The following is a 14,360-nucleotide window of genomic DNA, read 5'->3' as shown; positions in this document are numbered from 1 at the left end:
ACGAACGTGTCAAGGTGGAAGATCACGCGGCAATTCAGTCCAGTTCGATAAACTACCGTCGAGTCCTGACTAGAGTAAAACGTGCTGTGATGGAACTTGAACTCGATAGTATTCAAATCAGGGAAGAAAAAGGCCCCAAACATCGCAATGGAAGGGCATTTTCACGAAAGATGAAACGGCGAAGATTGGTGGACAAGAGAGGACGAATTCATGTGAATTACGTGAACGTACCTGATCGTGGGCAACTGTATTATCTTTCAGACCACTTCACAACTTTAATCGAAGCTCAGTGGAGATACGTTATTCTCATTTTCTCGCTGTCTTTTATAGTTAGCTGGCTGGTGTTTGGAACGATCTGGTGGGGAATTTACAGCTACCGCAAGAAATACCACGACATCGAATGTATTGAGAAAGTTGACTCGTGGACTTCAGCGTTCTTGTTCTCGTTAGAGACGCAAACAACGATTGGTTATGGAGGCCGACAAGTCACACCGCACTGTCCGGAAGGAGTAATTTGTTTGTTAATACAATGTATCATTGGTTTGTTAATCTCCTCCACAATGCTAGGTCTCATATTTGCCAAACTTTCGCGCCCTCACAAGCGAAGATGCACTATTCTATTTTCACGTCACGCTGTTATAGGTCCGCGTAATGGCAAACTTTACTTAATGATGAGAATTGCGGATTTGCGAAAAAGACAGCTCATAGAGTCACACATTCGTGTTTTTCTTATCGATCGATACGTCTCGCGAGAGAAAGAAAAAATTTGTTGTTTTAGGCAGCCTCTTTCAATAACTTGTGACAAGGACGATGACGATGACGAAAAAATATTTTTATTTGCACCAGTAGTTCTGCTGCACGAAATTAATGAACAGAGCCCCTTTTACGATTATTCGCCCGATGATTTACTTTTAAAGGATTTCGAAATTGTTGTACTTTTGGAAGGGATCGTTGAACCTACAGGAATGACTATGCAAGCACGAACATCTTACGTGGGCGATGAAATTCACTGGGGACATTTATTTGTTGACATCATGGAGTATAGAGACACGTCAATCGACGGTGGCTACTATGACATTGACATCTCGCGGTTTCACGAAACTTTTGAGGTGGAACTCCCGCGAGGGACTGCTAGAGAGTTTTACGAGAGAAGACTTGAAGAGAACGATGAAGAGTGTTCCCAGTCAAATTCGCAACAGCATGAAATGAAGGAATTGGAAAACACCAACGAAACGGACGCAGCCCCGCGCAACGATCGCAGTGGGGTAGCCTTGATTCCGAACGGAGACGTGGGAAAGCAAGACGGAGTGACTAAATTATGACCACTTGTTTTGGGCTGGTAACTCATTCGTGAATGGAGTGAGATTGAAAAAAGCGAACAGTCCAGTCATCATCGAAAGCCCTGCTGTTTCCATAGGAAACAACTCTTTTTTCAGCTCTACAAGAGTCCACCATTTGTATTCAAAACGCATAAAAAGTTCTACGGTCATTTAATCTTTTTTGTCCCTTGACAATTGATTGGTTTTCAAGCAGAGATCTTTTGATCTTCTCGGTCAATTGTGGTCATGTTTTTTTTTAATAGCTCTTGTGTACCTAAATGAGCAGCATTTAGTTTCCAACGCACATTTTAAAGTGGCCAAGCCTGTGTTTTGTATTAGGCCTTCTCACAATGTGCCGGAAAAATTGGATTTGCATCATCATTTTTTTTCAAACTGTTAAGTTTAAGAGTTGTTGACTCAGTTATGACGAAATACTCATTCTTGTTTTTCCAATGATTCCGTTATCGCTTATTACGAGTTACAAATAGGTTGGCTTTTAAAATTAAACGGAACATTTTTTACCATTTTCTGTAAAACAAAGGTGATCGATAAAAAGTGGGTTGTAACATTTTTAGTTTTTATTACGAAGACCAGATGGTTAAGTTCTGACGCATACAAATGTTTGAAAAGAAAACAATTATTTTTGTCAAACAAACTGTTGTTGGAATATTTGAATGTTAATATGCGTGTCTTTTTCCTTCTTAAAGAGTAGTCCTTTTAGACCAAATGGTTTAGTGGTTTGTCGAAAACCAAACCGAGAAAAAAATTGTTTTTCAGTTTTGTTCTCGATATTTCTACTTGTTTGCAATCTCTGCCCGTTCGGCCTCGGGTGATATTTAGGCATTGTTTTGTAGTTTCCACACAAAAATAATTTACCTTCTCTATGCATTCCTTATTGGTGATAATAGGGCAATTTGCTGTCGGCGGATAGTCGATATTGGCAATCCTAAAGTCTCGTTATTTTTATGCAAACAAAAGTTCTTTTGACAGTGATCCTTAAACAGGCCTTCCGGCGATAATCCGAAGTTGCAAAGAGTTAGCCCCTTTGTGCCTCACAATTATCTCCGAATACCATTTAATTCTTTTAAACAGCGGTTTAACCTATGACTCGAAAGTGGTCGATCATAGAATAAGCACATCACGCGATTTTTTTTAACCAAACGAACCGTGTGGCCAGTATCAAAATTGACTTCGCGTGATTTAACTCAAAATGCGATATTACATCATTCGCCCCAGCAGGAGTTTTCACGCGATCCAAGTGATTAAATATGTTAATATTTTCTCTAGTTGGTAGATAGAGATAGCTATGACGCTTTGATGAAGTTGTATCTCCTTAGATTTATGATTTATGATTGTAAAGGCAGGCGTGCAGCAAGCGCCTATAATTGTTGTTATGGACGAAACTACTCGTCAAGGACCTTGTATTGAAAAACACTTGTGCTGTACAAGCGGGGTAATAATACTTCGTTTCCAGGGAAACACAATAACAGATTGAGAAACAACACTTTCGAAACATCGGACTTAAAAGTTGCATCTAGTAACATCGGGATAACATGTTGAGACTCGTGACAAATCAAAACATGTCCGTCACGGTTCATTAACGACTACGATTGTCATGCAGGCTTATATCACCCTTCGAATGATACAGCTGCATGAATCATGAGTGCAATTTTCCATAATTGCCGTCATTGTCAGCTAAATCAACATAGGAAAAATTGTCTTCCTTTCACGAGTGTGACACGAACAATACACGCGTGACATTATGCCTCTCGATTACTCGCGCGGAACGCTATTCGTGGTTCTGTTACGTAAATCCGGGGCCGTCCACAATCGGCTTCTTTACATGTAAGTACTTCGACATGTCTACACGTCTTAAAAAATTTTTTTACTACCGGTTGGTTGATCAGAACGAGGATGATCTAGCCATTGTTGACACTATTCGGAAAAATTTCCGCACAGCCCCATACTTAATTATGCATGTACATCTTACTGGTGATACACTGAATAATAAAGCCCCATATATGGATGTATAATGATGTATGGGGCTGTGCGGAAATTTTGCCCACTATTCTATCAATATGTGGTTATAATTTGTTTTGTTTTTCATTCCGCTTTGACCTTCTTCACAGTTCGACGATGATTCACGTGAAACATTTAGCTTTATCACATGATCAACCACCACATCATATAATTGTCATAGGAAATAGTCAGGTTAAAGATAAAATAAACAATCAAATCGAGGGTTTTGGAAGTAAATGGAAGGGTGGTTGCCAAGGGGCATAATGTCCGAAAATATCTCTGCGGTTCGTAGGGAAGCAGGGTATTTATAATAGATAAAGGTGGTAAGTTTCTAGAGAAACTGTAGTGCTGCGTCGGTGGGAGAGTATAACAGGGTCATTTAGTGTTAGCCCCTTGTCAGCCCTTCGCTCTGACGAAGGGCTAACGATGGAAACGTCAGCCTTTTTAACTGTTTACGATAGCCAATTTACGTTATCAACTCAGTTGATAACACTAAATTACCCTATTCATGATGGGGGTGTTTATTAAAATTTTCTACTCCTGGAAAATTTTATGATCACCGCATTGAACAATGTTTGTTTGCTGAATCTCCGCCAGAACTTTTTTCAACAAAAAGCCGACAAGCAAAAAGAAAACTGATCTAATGACTGCTAATCAGAGCAACTCAAACTGATAAGGATCAAAAGAAACTAATGAATTCATGTGGGGGCGGACTAACACGAGTGTCTAAGTCGAGGGTGGTTTTAGTCACGTTAATTACACGTTAAATCGGTTGAAGAGGAGGCCCGGTTTCCAGATCAATCACGAAGCGAAGCAATCCTTTCTAACATCTAACACGAGAATAGACATGCTCCATGATCCACTGAGTCGTGCGCAGTCCGTCAGTATTGTTCAGTGGTCAGCAGACAACTTCGCAATAACTTCCAGTTCAGGCTTTCAATGCGGATAGTTCTAAAATAAAGAGCAAATTTAAAGGTAACCGCTAAATTTTCACCCAAACTCGCAGGTAACCGCTTAATTTTCACCCAAACTTGAAGGTAACCACTGAAAATCCACCCACAACTCACCTCCAAGGCAACTAAAGAAAGCTGGTTCCGGTACGGGCATACGCACGAACCTGCAATGCTGGAATTTACCACGTTTTCCACAAGCTAATTTACTAAGAAAGGAAGATTCGCAAATAGTAGGTTACCCACGAGAGCTAACGGACCCAAAAAGCTCGAAAAATAAGTACCTTAATCTGCTGCTTGCACTTTCAATTATTATGCATTCTTAGGGATAAATGTTCAACAACTGAGAGAAATGCATGGAAAAGTCGAAATCATCTGTAAAGACCAAAGAAAGCCTTGAGGCTAAGTTGCATTTTGACTGACATTAATTTGCAAGGGCAATCATTCACATTCCAAGACGAGAAAATAAGTAAAAAAAGTTTAATCAATTTTAGACTGAATGTCTGGTCTGATTGTCTAGTGAAGACGAGAAAACGCTGCTACCAATCTCTCTACATTACCACTACTAAAACAGCGCGCGATGATAGCTTATGTGACAACTTTTCACATATAAAACAACCTCCACCATTTGCTACTCTACAACAATCACTACACTATACTTGATGACGAGGTACAAATTTGCTTGGTACACAGACCTTTGTGACAAATGCTTAGCCTTTAAATAGTACAGGGTGACGCAGAAATCTTTCACAAAATGGTATGCAAACAGAAAACCTTAATCAAATAAACTTTGCAGTCGAAAAGTCCTCAGTTGTCCTACTCCTTTCTTTTGTTTCCTTTGGTATTTTTCTAAGAACGATTCAATTTTCCGCATATATTGAATAACAGCAATCTTCTGTGCCTAATGTTTTCCTTTTAAATCATACGCGGGAAATTGGTGTAAAGACTGACAAAAATAATCCAATTACACATGACCGACTTTGACCACAGCGGTCACTTTTTCTGAGCACTGATTCTTCCCAATATGAAGGAGAGAAAGCTCTTCATGGACTGACAAAACACACGTTTCTAGGCCTCTTCCTGTTGTTTCTGCCTGTAATACTCTCTTGGCGAACACCTTCGCGTTTCAACCACATGTATGTCATTCAATCTAGAAAAATCGGCATGGTAGAAGCCTTTCTCACTGAATTGAGACTTCTCCAGAGTGTTACAGAAGTCATAGCCCCACAAGATTTCACTGCTGAGGTAAGAAGACTTAGGCTGTGTGTTCAGCCCGGTCGCTTCAACCACTCCATCCAGTACTACTACAACTTCGAAATCTGAGCGCTGGAGCATTTGAGGTGTGACGTCATAAAAGGGACTGTTCTCGTCAATTACGTGGATGACTACTAGAGGCAAGAGTAAAAACAGTTTATTCCTGAAGTCGTTGTCAGGGTCACGCCAATCGTAGCACACTTTAAGATCCTCTTGGTGAAACGGGATTTCTTTTCCTTCTTTAGTAGTGTGAGTTCTGAATAGCTGCATTCGGACAGATGCGTCAACAATTTGACTCTTTCTCACGTCTCCAATTCGAAGCATCAGACACATTTTTCCATCTCTCGGGGCTATAACAGCATACTCCGAGAACATAACAGTCTTCCCCCGCTCTCGTGGTCTCGAGAGCTTGGCAAATGTCAGTCCTAGCATGAACGCGTCTATAAGTAATCCCACAAGGGTCTGAAGTTGCAGGACTATGACTGCCTCAGGGCATTTTGTTGTGATTGCTTTCTGCCCATAACCAATTGTTTCTTGAGTTTCAACAGAGAAAAGATAAGCAGCTGTAAAGCTTCTAACCTGTAAGAAGAAAATAAGTTCAGGGTTTTTGAAAGCATTTAAAAATTTACTCTACTTTTTTCATAAGTCTCTATTCACTAATACCACCTTTTAACCCATTAACTTCCATAAGTGACCAAGAGAGATTTTCTCCTTACAATATCAATACAATATCAAGCAGAAAAGTGATGAGAATAAAGAAAAAGATCAATTTGGGGATAATTAGTTGACCCAAAACTAACTTCTCTGAACAAACATTATAAGAATTGTATGATTGACAATAAGGAGAAGAACAAATTTGATCTGGGAGTTAAAGGGTTAACCACTTAGAGACACTGTTCTTGAGTATATAAACAATATATGGAAAAGAGAATTCAAATAAACTGTATGAAAGGGAGTAAATTTGGTGAAATAATAAAGAAAATGTTTCTTCTTCTGGTCACAACTGTGGAACAAAAAAAAAAACCTACAACTCCCCATGAGGGATGAGCCCCAGACCTCCAGATTCTGCTCCCCTGTGCTTTACTACTGAGCCACAGAGAACTATGTGAGTTACTAAGCCATTGTGAGGGTTATATGTGACACACATCTTGCATACACTACTGCTATGATTGGTGATTTTGAAAGCTTTGCGAACATAAGTAAGAATAAAAAAAAGGTGGTAATTTGATTAAAATCCCAATTGACAGCAGAGGAGTTGATTCCTGTGCTTTAAAGGAAAAAATCAGATTGAGTGTCCAGTTGAAGGATTTAATCATAGAGGCTGTGAAATTCTGATCCAGCTCCCTTTAGAAAATATTCATGATTACATGCATCTCAGGCAATCACCATCATTTGGCCAAGTAACATTTTTCATATAAAAATAATTTTAAAATATGCCCATAACTGAGTTTTTCTAAACATATCTTGGACAATAGATATCTAAGGTGCAACACGGATATTGAGATCTTTGAAAGAAACAACAGTAAAAGTACCCCTTGAGCCGAGTACTTTCCAGGACAGTGCCTCTGATGTTTTTCATTCATTACCCTCTGCTGCAAGGAACTCTGTAGTTTTTAATGATATTAAAACTAAAGTGAAGAAATATCTTATAAATAGGGCAAATGCACGTTTAATTTCTTGATCTGTACATATTCCAGATTACTTTATTTTTTTATTTATTTATTTTAAACAAATAAATAATTATTTACTTTTTAACCCTTTAACTCCCATGAGTGACCAAGACAGAATTTCTCCTCACAATATCAATACAATACCAAGCAGACGAGTGATGAGAATAAAGAAAAATATAAATTAAGGGATCATTAGTTGATCCAATGCCAAATTCTCCAAACTAGCATTACAAGAACTATATGGCAGACAGTAAGGAGAAATACTAATGAGATCTTGGGAGTTAAAGGGTTAATATTAATGCAAATTTTTACAAATGAAGAGCCACCTTTCAGTGGAAATACTGTAATAGTGTCATCATTATCATTATTACTATTATTAGAAATTCAAAGATTTAAGCTGTGCAATTTTAATCCAGCTCCAAAAACCACAATCACAACTTATCCTCAAACAATTTGTCAACTATTTATGATAACAAATTACAATAACCATCATAATTATGTAACCAACTTATTTTGAACACATGCTGAAAAATTTTTAAAACCTAATAATTTGCTGGCTTTCTTTCTTTTGCACCATTATAACAAAGGAGAGACACTCTAGAAAAAAGGTTCAAAAATTGTTGGAAAAGTTTCTTCCTTTTCCATTCTTATTTGTCGCAGAAATTGTCCATGGAAAATTCCAAAGAAGAATGGGAGTGCAAGGAAATTTTTTTTGGCAGAAAACAAATTGACCTGGAATCTGAGGTAGGTAGGTCTTTATAATTAACTGCTGTCAACATAAGTTGAGAATATTCGCCTTTTTGTACAGTTTTTTTAGACTGAATGCAGTAAAACAAGAACCAAAGCACTCATAATAGCCCATCAGAACTGAGGAAATATAACATGGCACCCATCAAAACTTGAAGTAAAAACAAGCAAACCACCTAAAGCGTGGGGAAGAAAAAAATGACAGAATTGCACTTGGCTGAAGCTTTGAATCTAATTGGTTGATAGAAGGGCACAAATTTCTTGGACCATTCACAGGGAACACAGCATTCACAGCAATCCCAATCCCAAATTACTCATGACCTCAATTGCCTAAGATAAAACTAGCAATGCCTGTTCAATGATTTTGTTAACTTGGTTATTGTCCTTGAGAGGTTGGCTTGCTGCTTTGGTGATTAAATACTTAAAACTATGAATGAGTAGCAGAGTAACTTGGGACAAGAACATTCCACTCAATTTTGGTGAAGTTAGGAAAAGCTCTAAACTCACTGAAAACTGGCTTGAGACTTTTGCTGTGATAGGTAAAGGCAGTTGGTAGTTTTGAAAGAAAAAAGCCCCATAAAAATAGCATGGCAGAAAATAACTTACAGAACTTGTTTGAAATCGAGACTTAGGCCCACCCCTTCTTCGACAGAAGAGCCTCCTGTCCAACCCAATCCCCCTCCCCCCTCTCCCCTCCCGTTGTCAAAAAAATAATACAAAGCGATGGATATAACCATGTTCTTCATGTAATTATTGTGACTGTCATGGGTGACTAGATCTAACGGAAAACTTGAACAATTGTGCTTAACATACCTTCTCAATGCAGATTCTTGAGCCCCTCACATACGCTATCAGCCACCAAATGAAACCAAAAACAACCCATGAGATGATGTAGCTGGATATAAATATAAATATGACCCATTTCCAGCGCAAATCTATCATAGTCGTAAATATGTCTGCAAGATAAAGTCTTGTTTTACGAGGAACATTCTTTGCAAGAACTTTCAGCTCACCAGACTTGTTGACTAAACGGCGTTTGTCGGTATCCAGCAAAATTTTGCCTTCAGTTTCACCGCGAAGCGAAGCGGAGTTGATCGACGAGGCAGATGTAGGAACGCCAATGTGTTCTTCGAGCACAGCACGAGTTCCGACGTTAACTGTAGTTGTGGGCTCTGTTTCCTCGTCTCGATCACTTTGGAAGCTGTCATTCACAAGATATTCTTTTGATATGCCAGGATCCATGTCTTGTTTGGAGGTGACCCTTCACATAAAAACCTTGTGGACACCAGGAAGTAAAATGTTGCGTACGACTGGAACAAGTTTATTTTCCGTGTGGAGAGAGGGCATGGGTCGAGTGAATTGATCATCAGCATAAGAAGTGTAAGTTCCGCGAATTTTAATTTTTTACGACATTATGGATCAAACACTTTTGTTTCGGCCGCGACGAAAATTAGATACGTCATAGCTACTTAATTAGGTTAATCACCGTTAATAACATTAGTACGGCAAGCTTCCTCCCGAAGTCGACATCTGAGGCCATCGGGTATGTAAAATCTGTGGTTCGTTTTCTTTGAACTTTGTTCATATAACCTGATAAACTGTTTGTAATCATTTCGAAAGACTCATCAATAAACAACAGAAAGTCCTTTGAAACGTGGCTATTTTATACCGTTAACGCTTCGGTCGAGGAAACAACTTTCAAATATGGAAATTAAGAACGCGGACTAGTTAAACGCGAAGTAGTTAAACACAGACTAGTTAAACGCAGACTAGCAAAAATGCGAACCAGTTGAACGCGGAATAGTTCGACGCAGAATTATAAAATGCGGACCAGTTGAACGCGAAGTAGTTAAACACGGACTGGTTAACGTGGACTAGTTTAACGCGAACTAGTGAAACGTGGACTAGTCTAACACGGACTATTGAAACGCGGATTGACTAAACACGAACCAGTTAAACGTGGACCAGTCAAATGCAGACTAGTTAAGCGCGGACTAGTTAAACGCGGACATGTAAAACGTGGACCAGTTAAACGCGGACAAGTTAAACGCAGAATAGCTAAACGCGAACTAGTTATATGCGGACTAGTTAAACGCAGACTAGTTAATCGTGGCCCTATTAAACGCACACTTGTTAAAAGCGGACTAGTTAAACGCGGACTGGTAAAATGAGGACTAGTAAAACACGGACTAGTATGATGCGGACTAGTAAAGTGTGGACTAGTTTAACGCGGACCAGTTAAACGCAAACTAGTTAAACACGGACTAGTTAAATGTGGACTAGTAAAATGTGGACTGGTTAAACACGGACTAGTAAAATGTGGACTGGTTAAACGCGGACTAGTTAAATGCGGACAAGTAAAATGTGGACTAGTGTTAAATGATAAAATTACAATTATAGTTAATCTACAATATCGTAAGGGTTTCCTGTATTGGTGTCGGAAAGAAAAGGAATGGAAATATTATATTATTTTAAGTCATTTAATATAAGTTATAAAAAGGGCAGGTTGATTACTTCGTACTCCTTCGTGGTGGTCTTATCTTAAAGGTTGAGTTTGATCACGTTCTTCTTGTGAGTTTGGCCACGTTCTCCTAGTGAGTTTAATCACGTTTTCTTCGTTGTGATCGTGAGGTTGACATGGAACTCGTGATGAGCCATGTTCTTAAATAAGTTAATTTGTTAGTCCAGGAAGAGTAAATCTCCCTGGTAATAGGTCGCGTTCGACACCCTCTTGTTCCCAGAGGTAATTTAAGGTGTAAACAGGTGATACCCTTCATGTTCCGCAACCGAAAGCAAATTTGGGGGCGGTACTTGTGAGCGCCTTTCTTTTTTAACTCTTGTGACCAAGATGTTGTTATGTAACAATCTTTAAAGGTGATTTTCTCTTAAGATACCCTTTCAGGTATAAATAATACTCTGAACGAAGGTTATTTGCAATTTTTATATTGTCGATCTCGTTTCTGTTCTGGCCTAACTCAACCGTAAAGATATGAAAATTAAGGTAGAAATTGATTTTGTAACTGCGTAAACAACCCTAAGGTGCATACTCAGTATGTGGGAACTATAATACGTAGTCAAGCGCGATTCGCTAGTTGAGATGGTACGATGACGACACAAGAAGATTGACGGCTTAGAAATGTCATCCGCAGTGTCACCTTTATAAGCGGAGACTCTAGTTTTCCCTGGATATCGAAGCTAGTCCCCGTTGTAACAACTTGAGTGTAAAAGAAATTAAAGAAGAATCAACCAAACCAACTTAAGTGATCCGCGTTTAACTAGCCCCCGTTTCCCTAGTCCGTGTTTACTAATGTAATCTGTAACAACTTGAGAAGAAAAGAAATTAAAGAAGAATCAACCAAACCAACAACGAGTGTTAGAGAATTTACTTCTAACAAGCTGGTGGAGGACCTCGGGCTTATCAACAACCTCCTCGCTGCCCGCGCTCTTTCCCACAAGTGCTTCTTTAAAACTTACAGTTCCAGTACGAACGTTTTAGAGGGCAAGAACCTCGACGTGCGCGTGGCATATAGACGTTTTCATTTTGTTTGCCATTAGAGAAAACTGAACGAAAATTAGAGAGAACTCAAAGAAAAACTAGGAGAAACCAGGCTAACAAAAGAAAAGCCGGGAAATCAAAGCAAAATCGCAAAAATGCAGACCAGTTGAACGCGGGGTAGTTAACCCTTCAACTCCCATAAGTGATCAACGTGAAACTTCTTCCTATAGAAGAATGGTAAGATGTGGACAGGTTGAACGCGAACCAGTCAAACGGGAACTAGTTGAACGCGGACTATTGAAACGTGGAACAGTTAAACGCGGATTACATTAGTAAACACGGACTAGGGAAACGGGGGCTAGTTAAACGCGGATCACTTAAGTTGGTTTGGTTGATTCTTCTTTAATTTCTTTTCTTCTCAAGTTGTTACAACGGGGACTAGCTTCGATATCCAGGGAAAACTAGAGTCTCCGCTTATAAAGGTGACACTGCGGATGACATTTCTAAGCCGTCAATCTTCTTGTGTCGTCATCGTACCATCTCAACTAGCGAATCGCGCTTGACTACGTATTATAGTTCCCACATACTGAGTATGCACCTTAGGGTTGTTTACGCAGTTACAAAATCAATTTCTACCTTAATTTTCATATCTTTACGGTTGAGTTAGGCCAGAACAGAAACGAGATCGACAATATAAAAATTGCAAATAACCTTCGTTCAGAGTATTATTTATACCTGAAAGGGTATCTTAAGAGAAAATCACCTTTAAAGATTGTTACATAACAACATCTTGGTCACAAGAGTTAAAAAAGAAAGGCGCTCACAAGTACCGCCCCCAAATTTGCTTTCGGTTGCGGAACATGAAGGGTATCACCTGTTTACACCTTAAATTACCTCTGGGAACAAGAGGGTGTCGAACGCGACCTATTACCAGGGAGATTTACTCTTCCTGGACTAACAAATTAACTTATTTAAGAACATGGCTTATCATGTGTTCCATGTCAACCTCACGATCACAACGAAGAAAACGTGATTAAACTCACTAGGAGAACGTGGCCAAACTCACAAGAAGAACGTGATCAAACTCAACCTTTAAGATAAGACCACCACGAAGGAGTACGAAGTAATCAACCTGCCCTTTTTATAACTTATATTAAATGACTTAAAATAATATAATATTTCCATTCCTTTTCTTTCCGACACCAATACAGGAAACCCTTACGATATTGTAGATTAACTATAATTGTAATTTTATCATTTAACACTAGTTAAATGCGGACAAGTAAAATGTGGACTGGTTAAACGCAGACTAGTTAAACGCAAGCTAGTTAAACGCGGACTTGTAAAATGTGGACTAGTAAAGTGTGGACTGGTTAAACATGGACCATTTAAACGTAAACTAGTTAAACACGGACTTGTAAAGTGCAGACCAGTTAAACGCGGACTAGTTAAACGCGGACTTGTTAAACGCGGACTAGTTAAACGCGGACTAGTTAAACGCAAACTAGTTACACGCGGACTAGTAAAATGTGGACTAGTTAAACACGGACTTGTTAAATGCGGACTAGTAAAACTGGGAAGACTAGTTAACCACGGACCAGTTGAACGCAAACTACTTAAATGCGGACTAGTTAAACTTGGACTGGTTAAACGCGGACTAGTTAAACGCAGCCTACTTAAACGCAGACTAATTTAACGCGGACTTGCAAAATAAGGATAAAAGATAGCGTTTGTGGTCTATCGTCTTCGTTTTCTGAATATAAAGGCAAACAACTTGAAACCTGCATCAGGGACTCTGCAGCTTACTGACGTTCTTTTGTTACTGGCCATGAAATCAAAATTACTTCGTTACGGTTCTTTGCCCCAAAATACATTTATTTAACTAAAGAAAGCGAAAACGAAACTTTTTAACTGATCAACCTAAACCAAAGATATTTTGCGGTCTCTGTCCTCCATTGAAGGAAGAGTCAGTAAGTATCGAAGGCGTGACTTTGCCCTAGCGTGATGAAAGGCAGGTTATTTGACACGTGATAGGGCAAATATCAAGGCTCTGCAGTTACGCTCGATTCGTGCTTTGGGTTAGCAGAATCAGGCAGGGGCGTATTTATACGAGGTTACTTCTTGTGCCTATAAGGTCAATGAACCAGTTGGCCCAGCTGGACTTAAGACTCTTCTCAAAGTGAAACACATCTGGCAAGACAACAGCAAGGGACAGTTCTGCAGGCAAGGTCTCATTCTTTGCACTAAAATTCAGTGCCAACAAGGCCTTCTTATAACATTCCTCGCAACCAGTTACAACAGCCATGACAAGGAATCTGTTGCACTTTAAGCCCTCTGCGAGACAGGTGTTACAAGCTCTAAAAGAAGGTATGTGCGAGGTGTGGTCCTTTTCCATGCAATTTGCGCACACAGACTTAATTGCTAAACAGTCATTACAGCTAATTAAACATGGAGATTTACAAGACAACTCCTTTAGACCAAGGAACTAAATAGGTTACTTTTTCAGCGCCAGTACGGTGTTTACATCATTGATAGGAATGCAGCTTCTGTGACGCTCAAATGCCGTTGCCGAATCAATTCGATAAAAGCTTACAACTGCTTTTGAAATACCAGTATTGACGGCCATCGCGTAAGTTGACGATCGAGTTAGGTTTCAAAGATCATATAACGGTGACATATGACCTTGATGTGGATGGTTCATGCGTCCATTACTAACGAAATATGACACTCTCGCGTACTCCCACTGGTATGTGATAAAAAACGTACTTTTACTGGACAAAGTAAATCAACTGTCCTTATTTTACATCCAGTTTTAAGGATATTTAGGGTGATCCGGTCATTTGTCAACTGTCAGTAAAAGCCCACCACAAATGTTAGTTGTCGGTTAGATTTTCAGCGATTTGTC

General features: G+C 39.3%; 1 protein-coding gene and 1 pseudogene across 3 annotated transcripts; one reads left to right on the top strand and one right to left on the bottom strand.

Annotated features, from left to right (window-relative positions):
• Positions 1-89: 89 nt before the first annotated feature.
• On the top strand, positions 90-1,974 carry LOC113679303 (G protein-activated inward rectifier potassium channel 3 pseudogene; annotated as a pseudogene). The gene has a single exon (XR_016180654.1). The product of XR_016180654.1 is annotated as a G protein-activated inward rectifier potassium channel 3 pseudogene (transcript).
• A 1,861-nt stretch (positions 1,975-3,835) lies between these two features.
• On the bottom strand, positions 3,836-9,286 carry LOC113679304 (G protein-activated inward rectifier potassium channel 4). 2 transcript variants are annotated; one of them, XR_016180655.1, is made up of 3 exons: positions 8,773-9,286; positions 4,406-6,121; positions 3,836-4,289 (listed from the first exon to the last, which is right to left on the bottom strand). XR_016180655.1 is itself a non-coding variant. In XM_027196261.2 (2 exons), exons 1-2 carry the CDS (start codon positions 9,199-9,201, stop codon positions 5,357-5,359), a joined length of 1,194 nt encoding a protein of 397 aa, XP_027052062.2. In that variant the 5' UTR covers positions 9,202-9,286; the 3' UTR covers positions 3,836-5,356. The 2 variants fall into 2 exon arrangements, 1 of the variants encoding a protein (XP_027052062.2); XM_027196261.2 differs by having other exon boundaries at positions 3,836-6,121.
• Between the last annotated feature and the right edge of the window lie 5,074 nt (positions 9,287-14,360).

Source organism: Pocillopora damicornis, chromosome 10, assembly GCF_964200805.1.
Source record: "Pocillopora damicornis chromosome 10, jaPocDami1.2, whole genome shotgun sequence".
NCBI lineage: Eukaryota > Metazoa > Cnidaria > Anthozoa > Scleractinia > Pocilloporidae > Pocillopora > Pocillopora damicornis.
The sequence above is the reverse complement of the archived record's forward strand: the minus strand, read 5'-3'. Positions and strand labels throughout refer to the sequence as shown.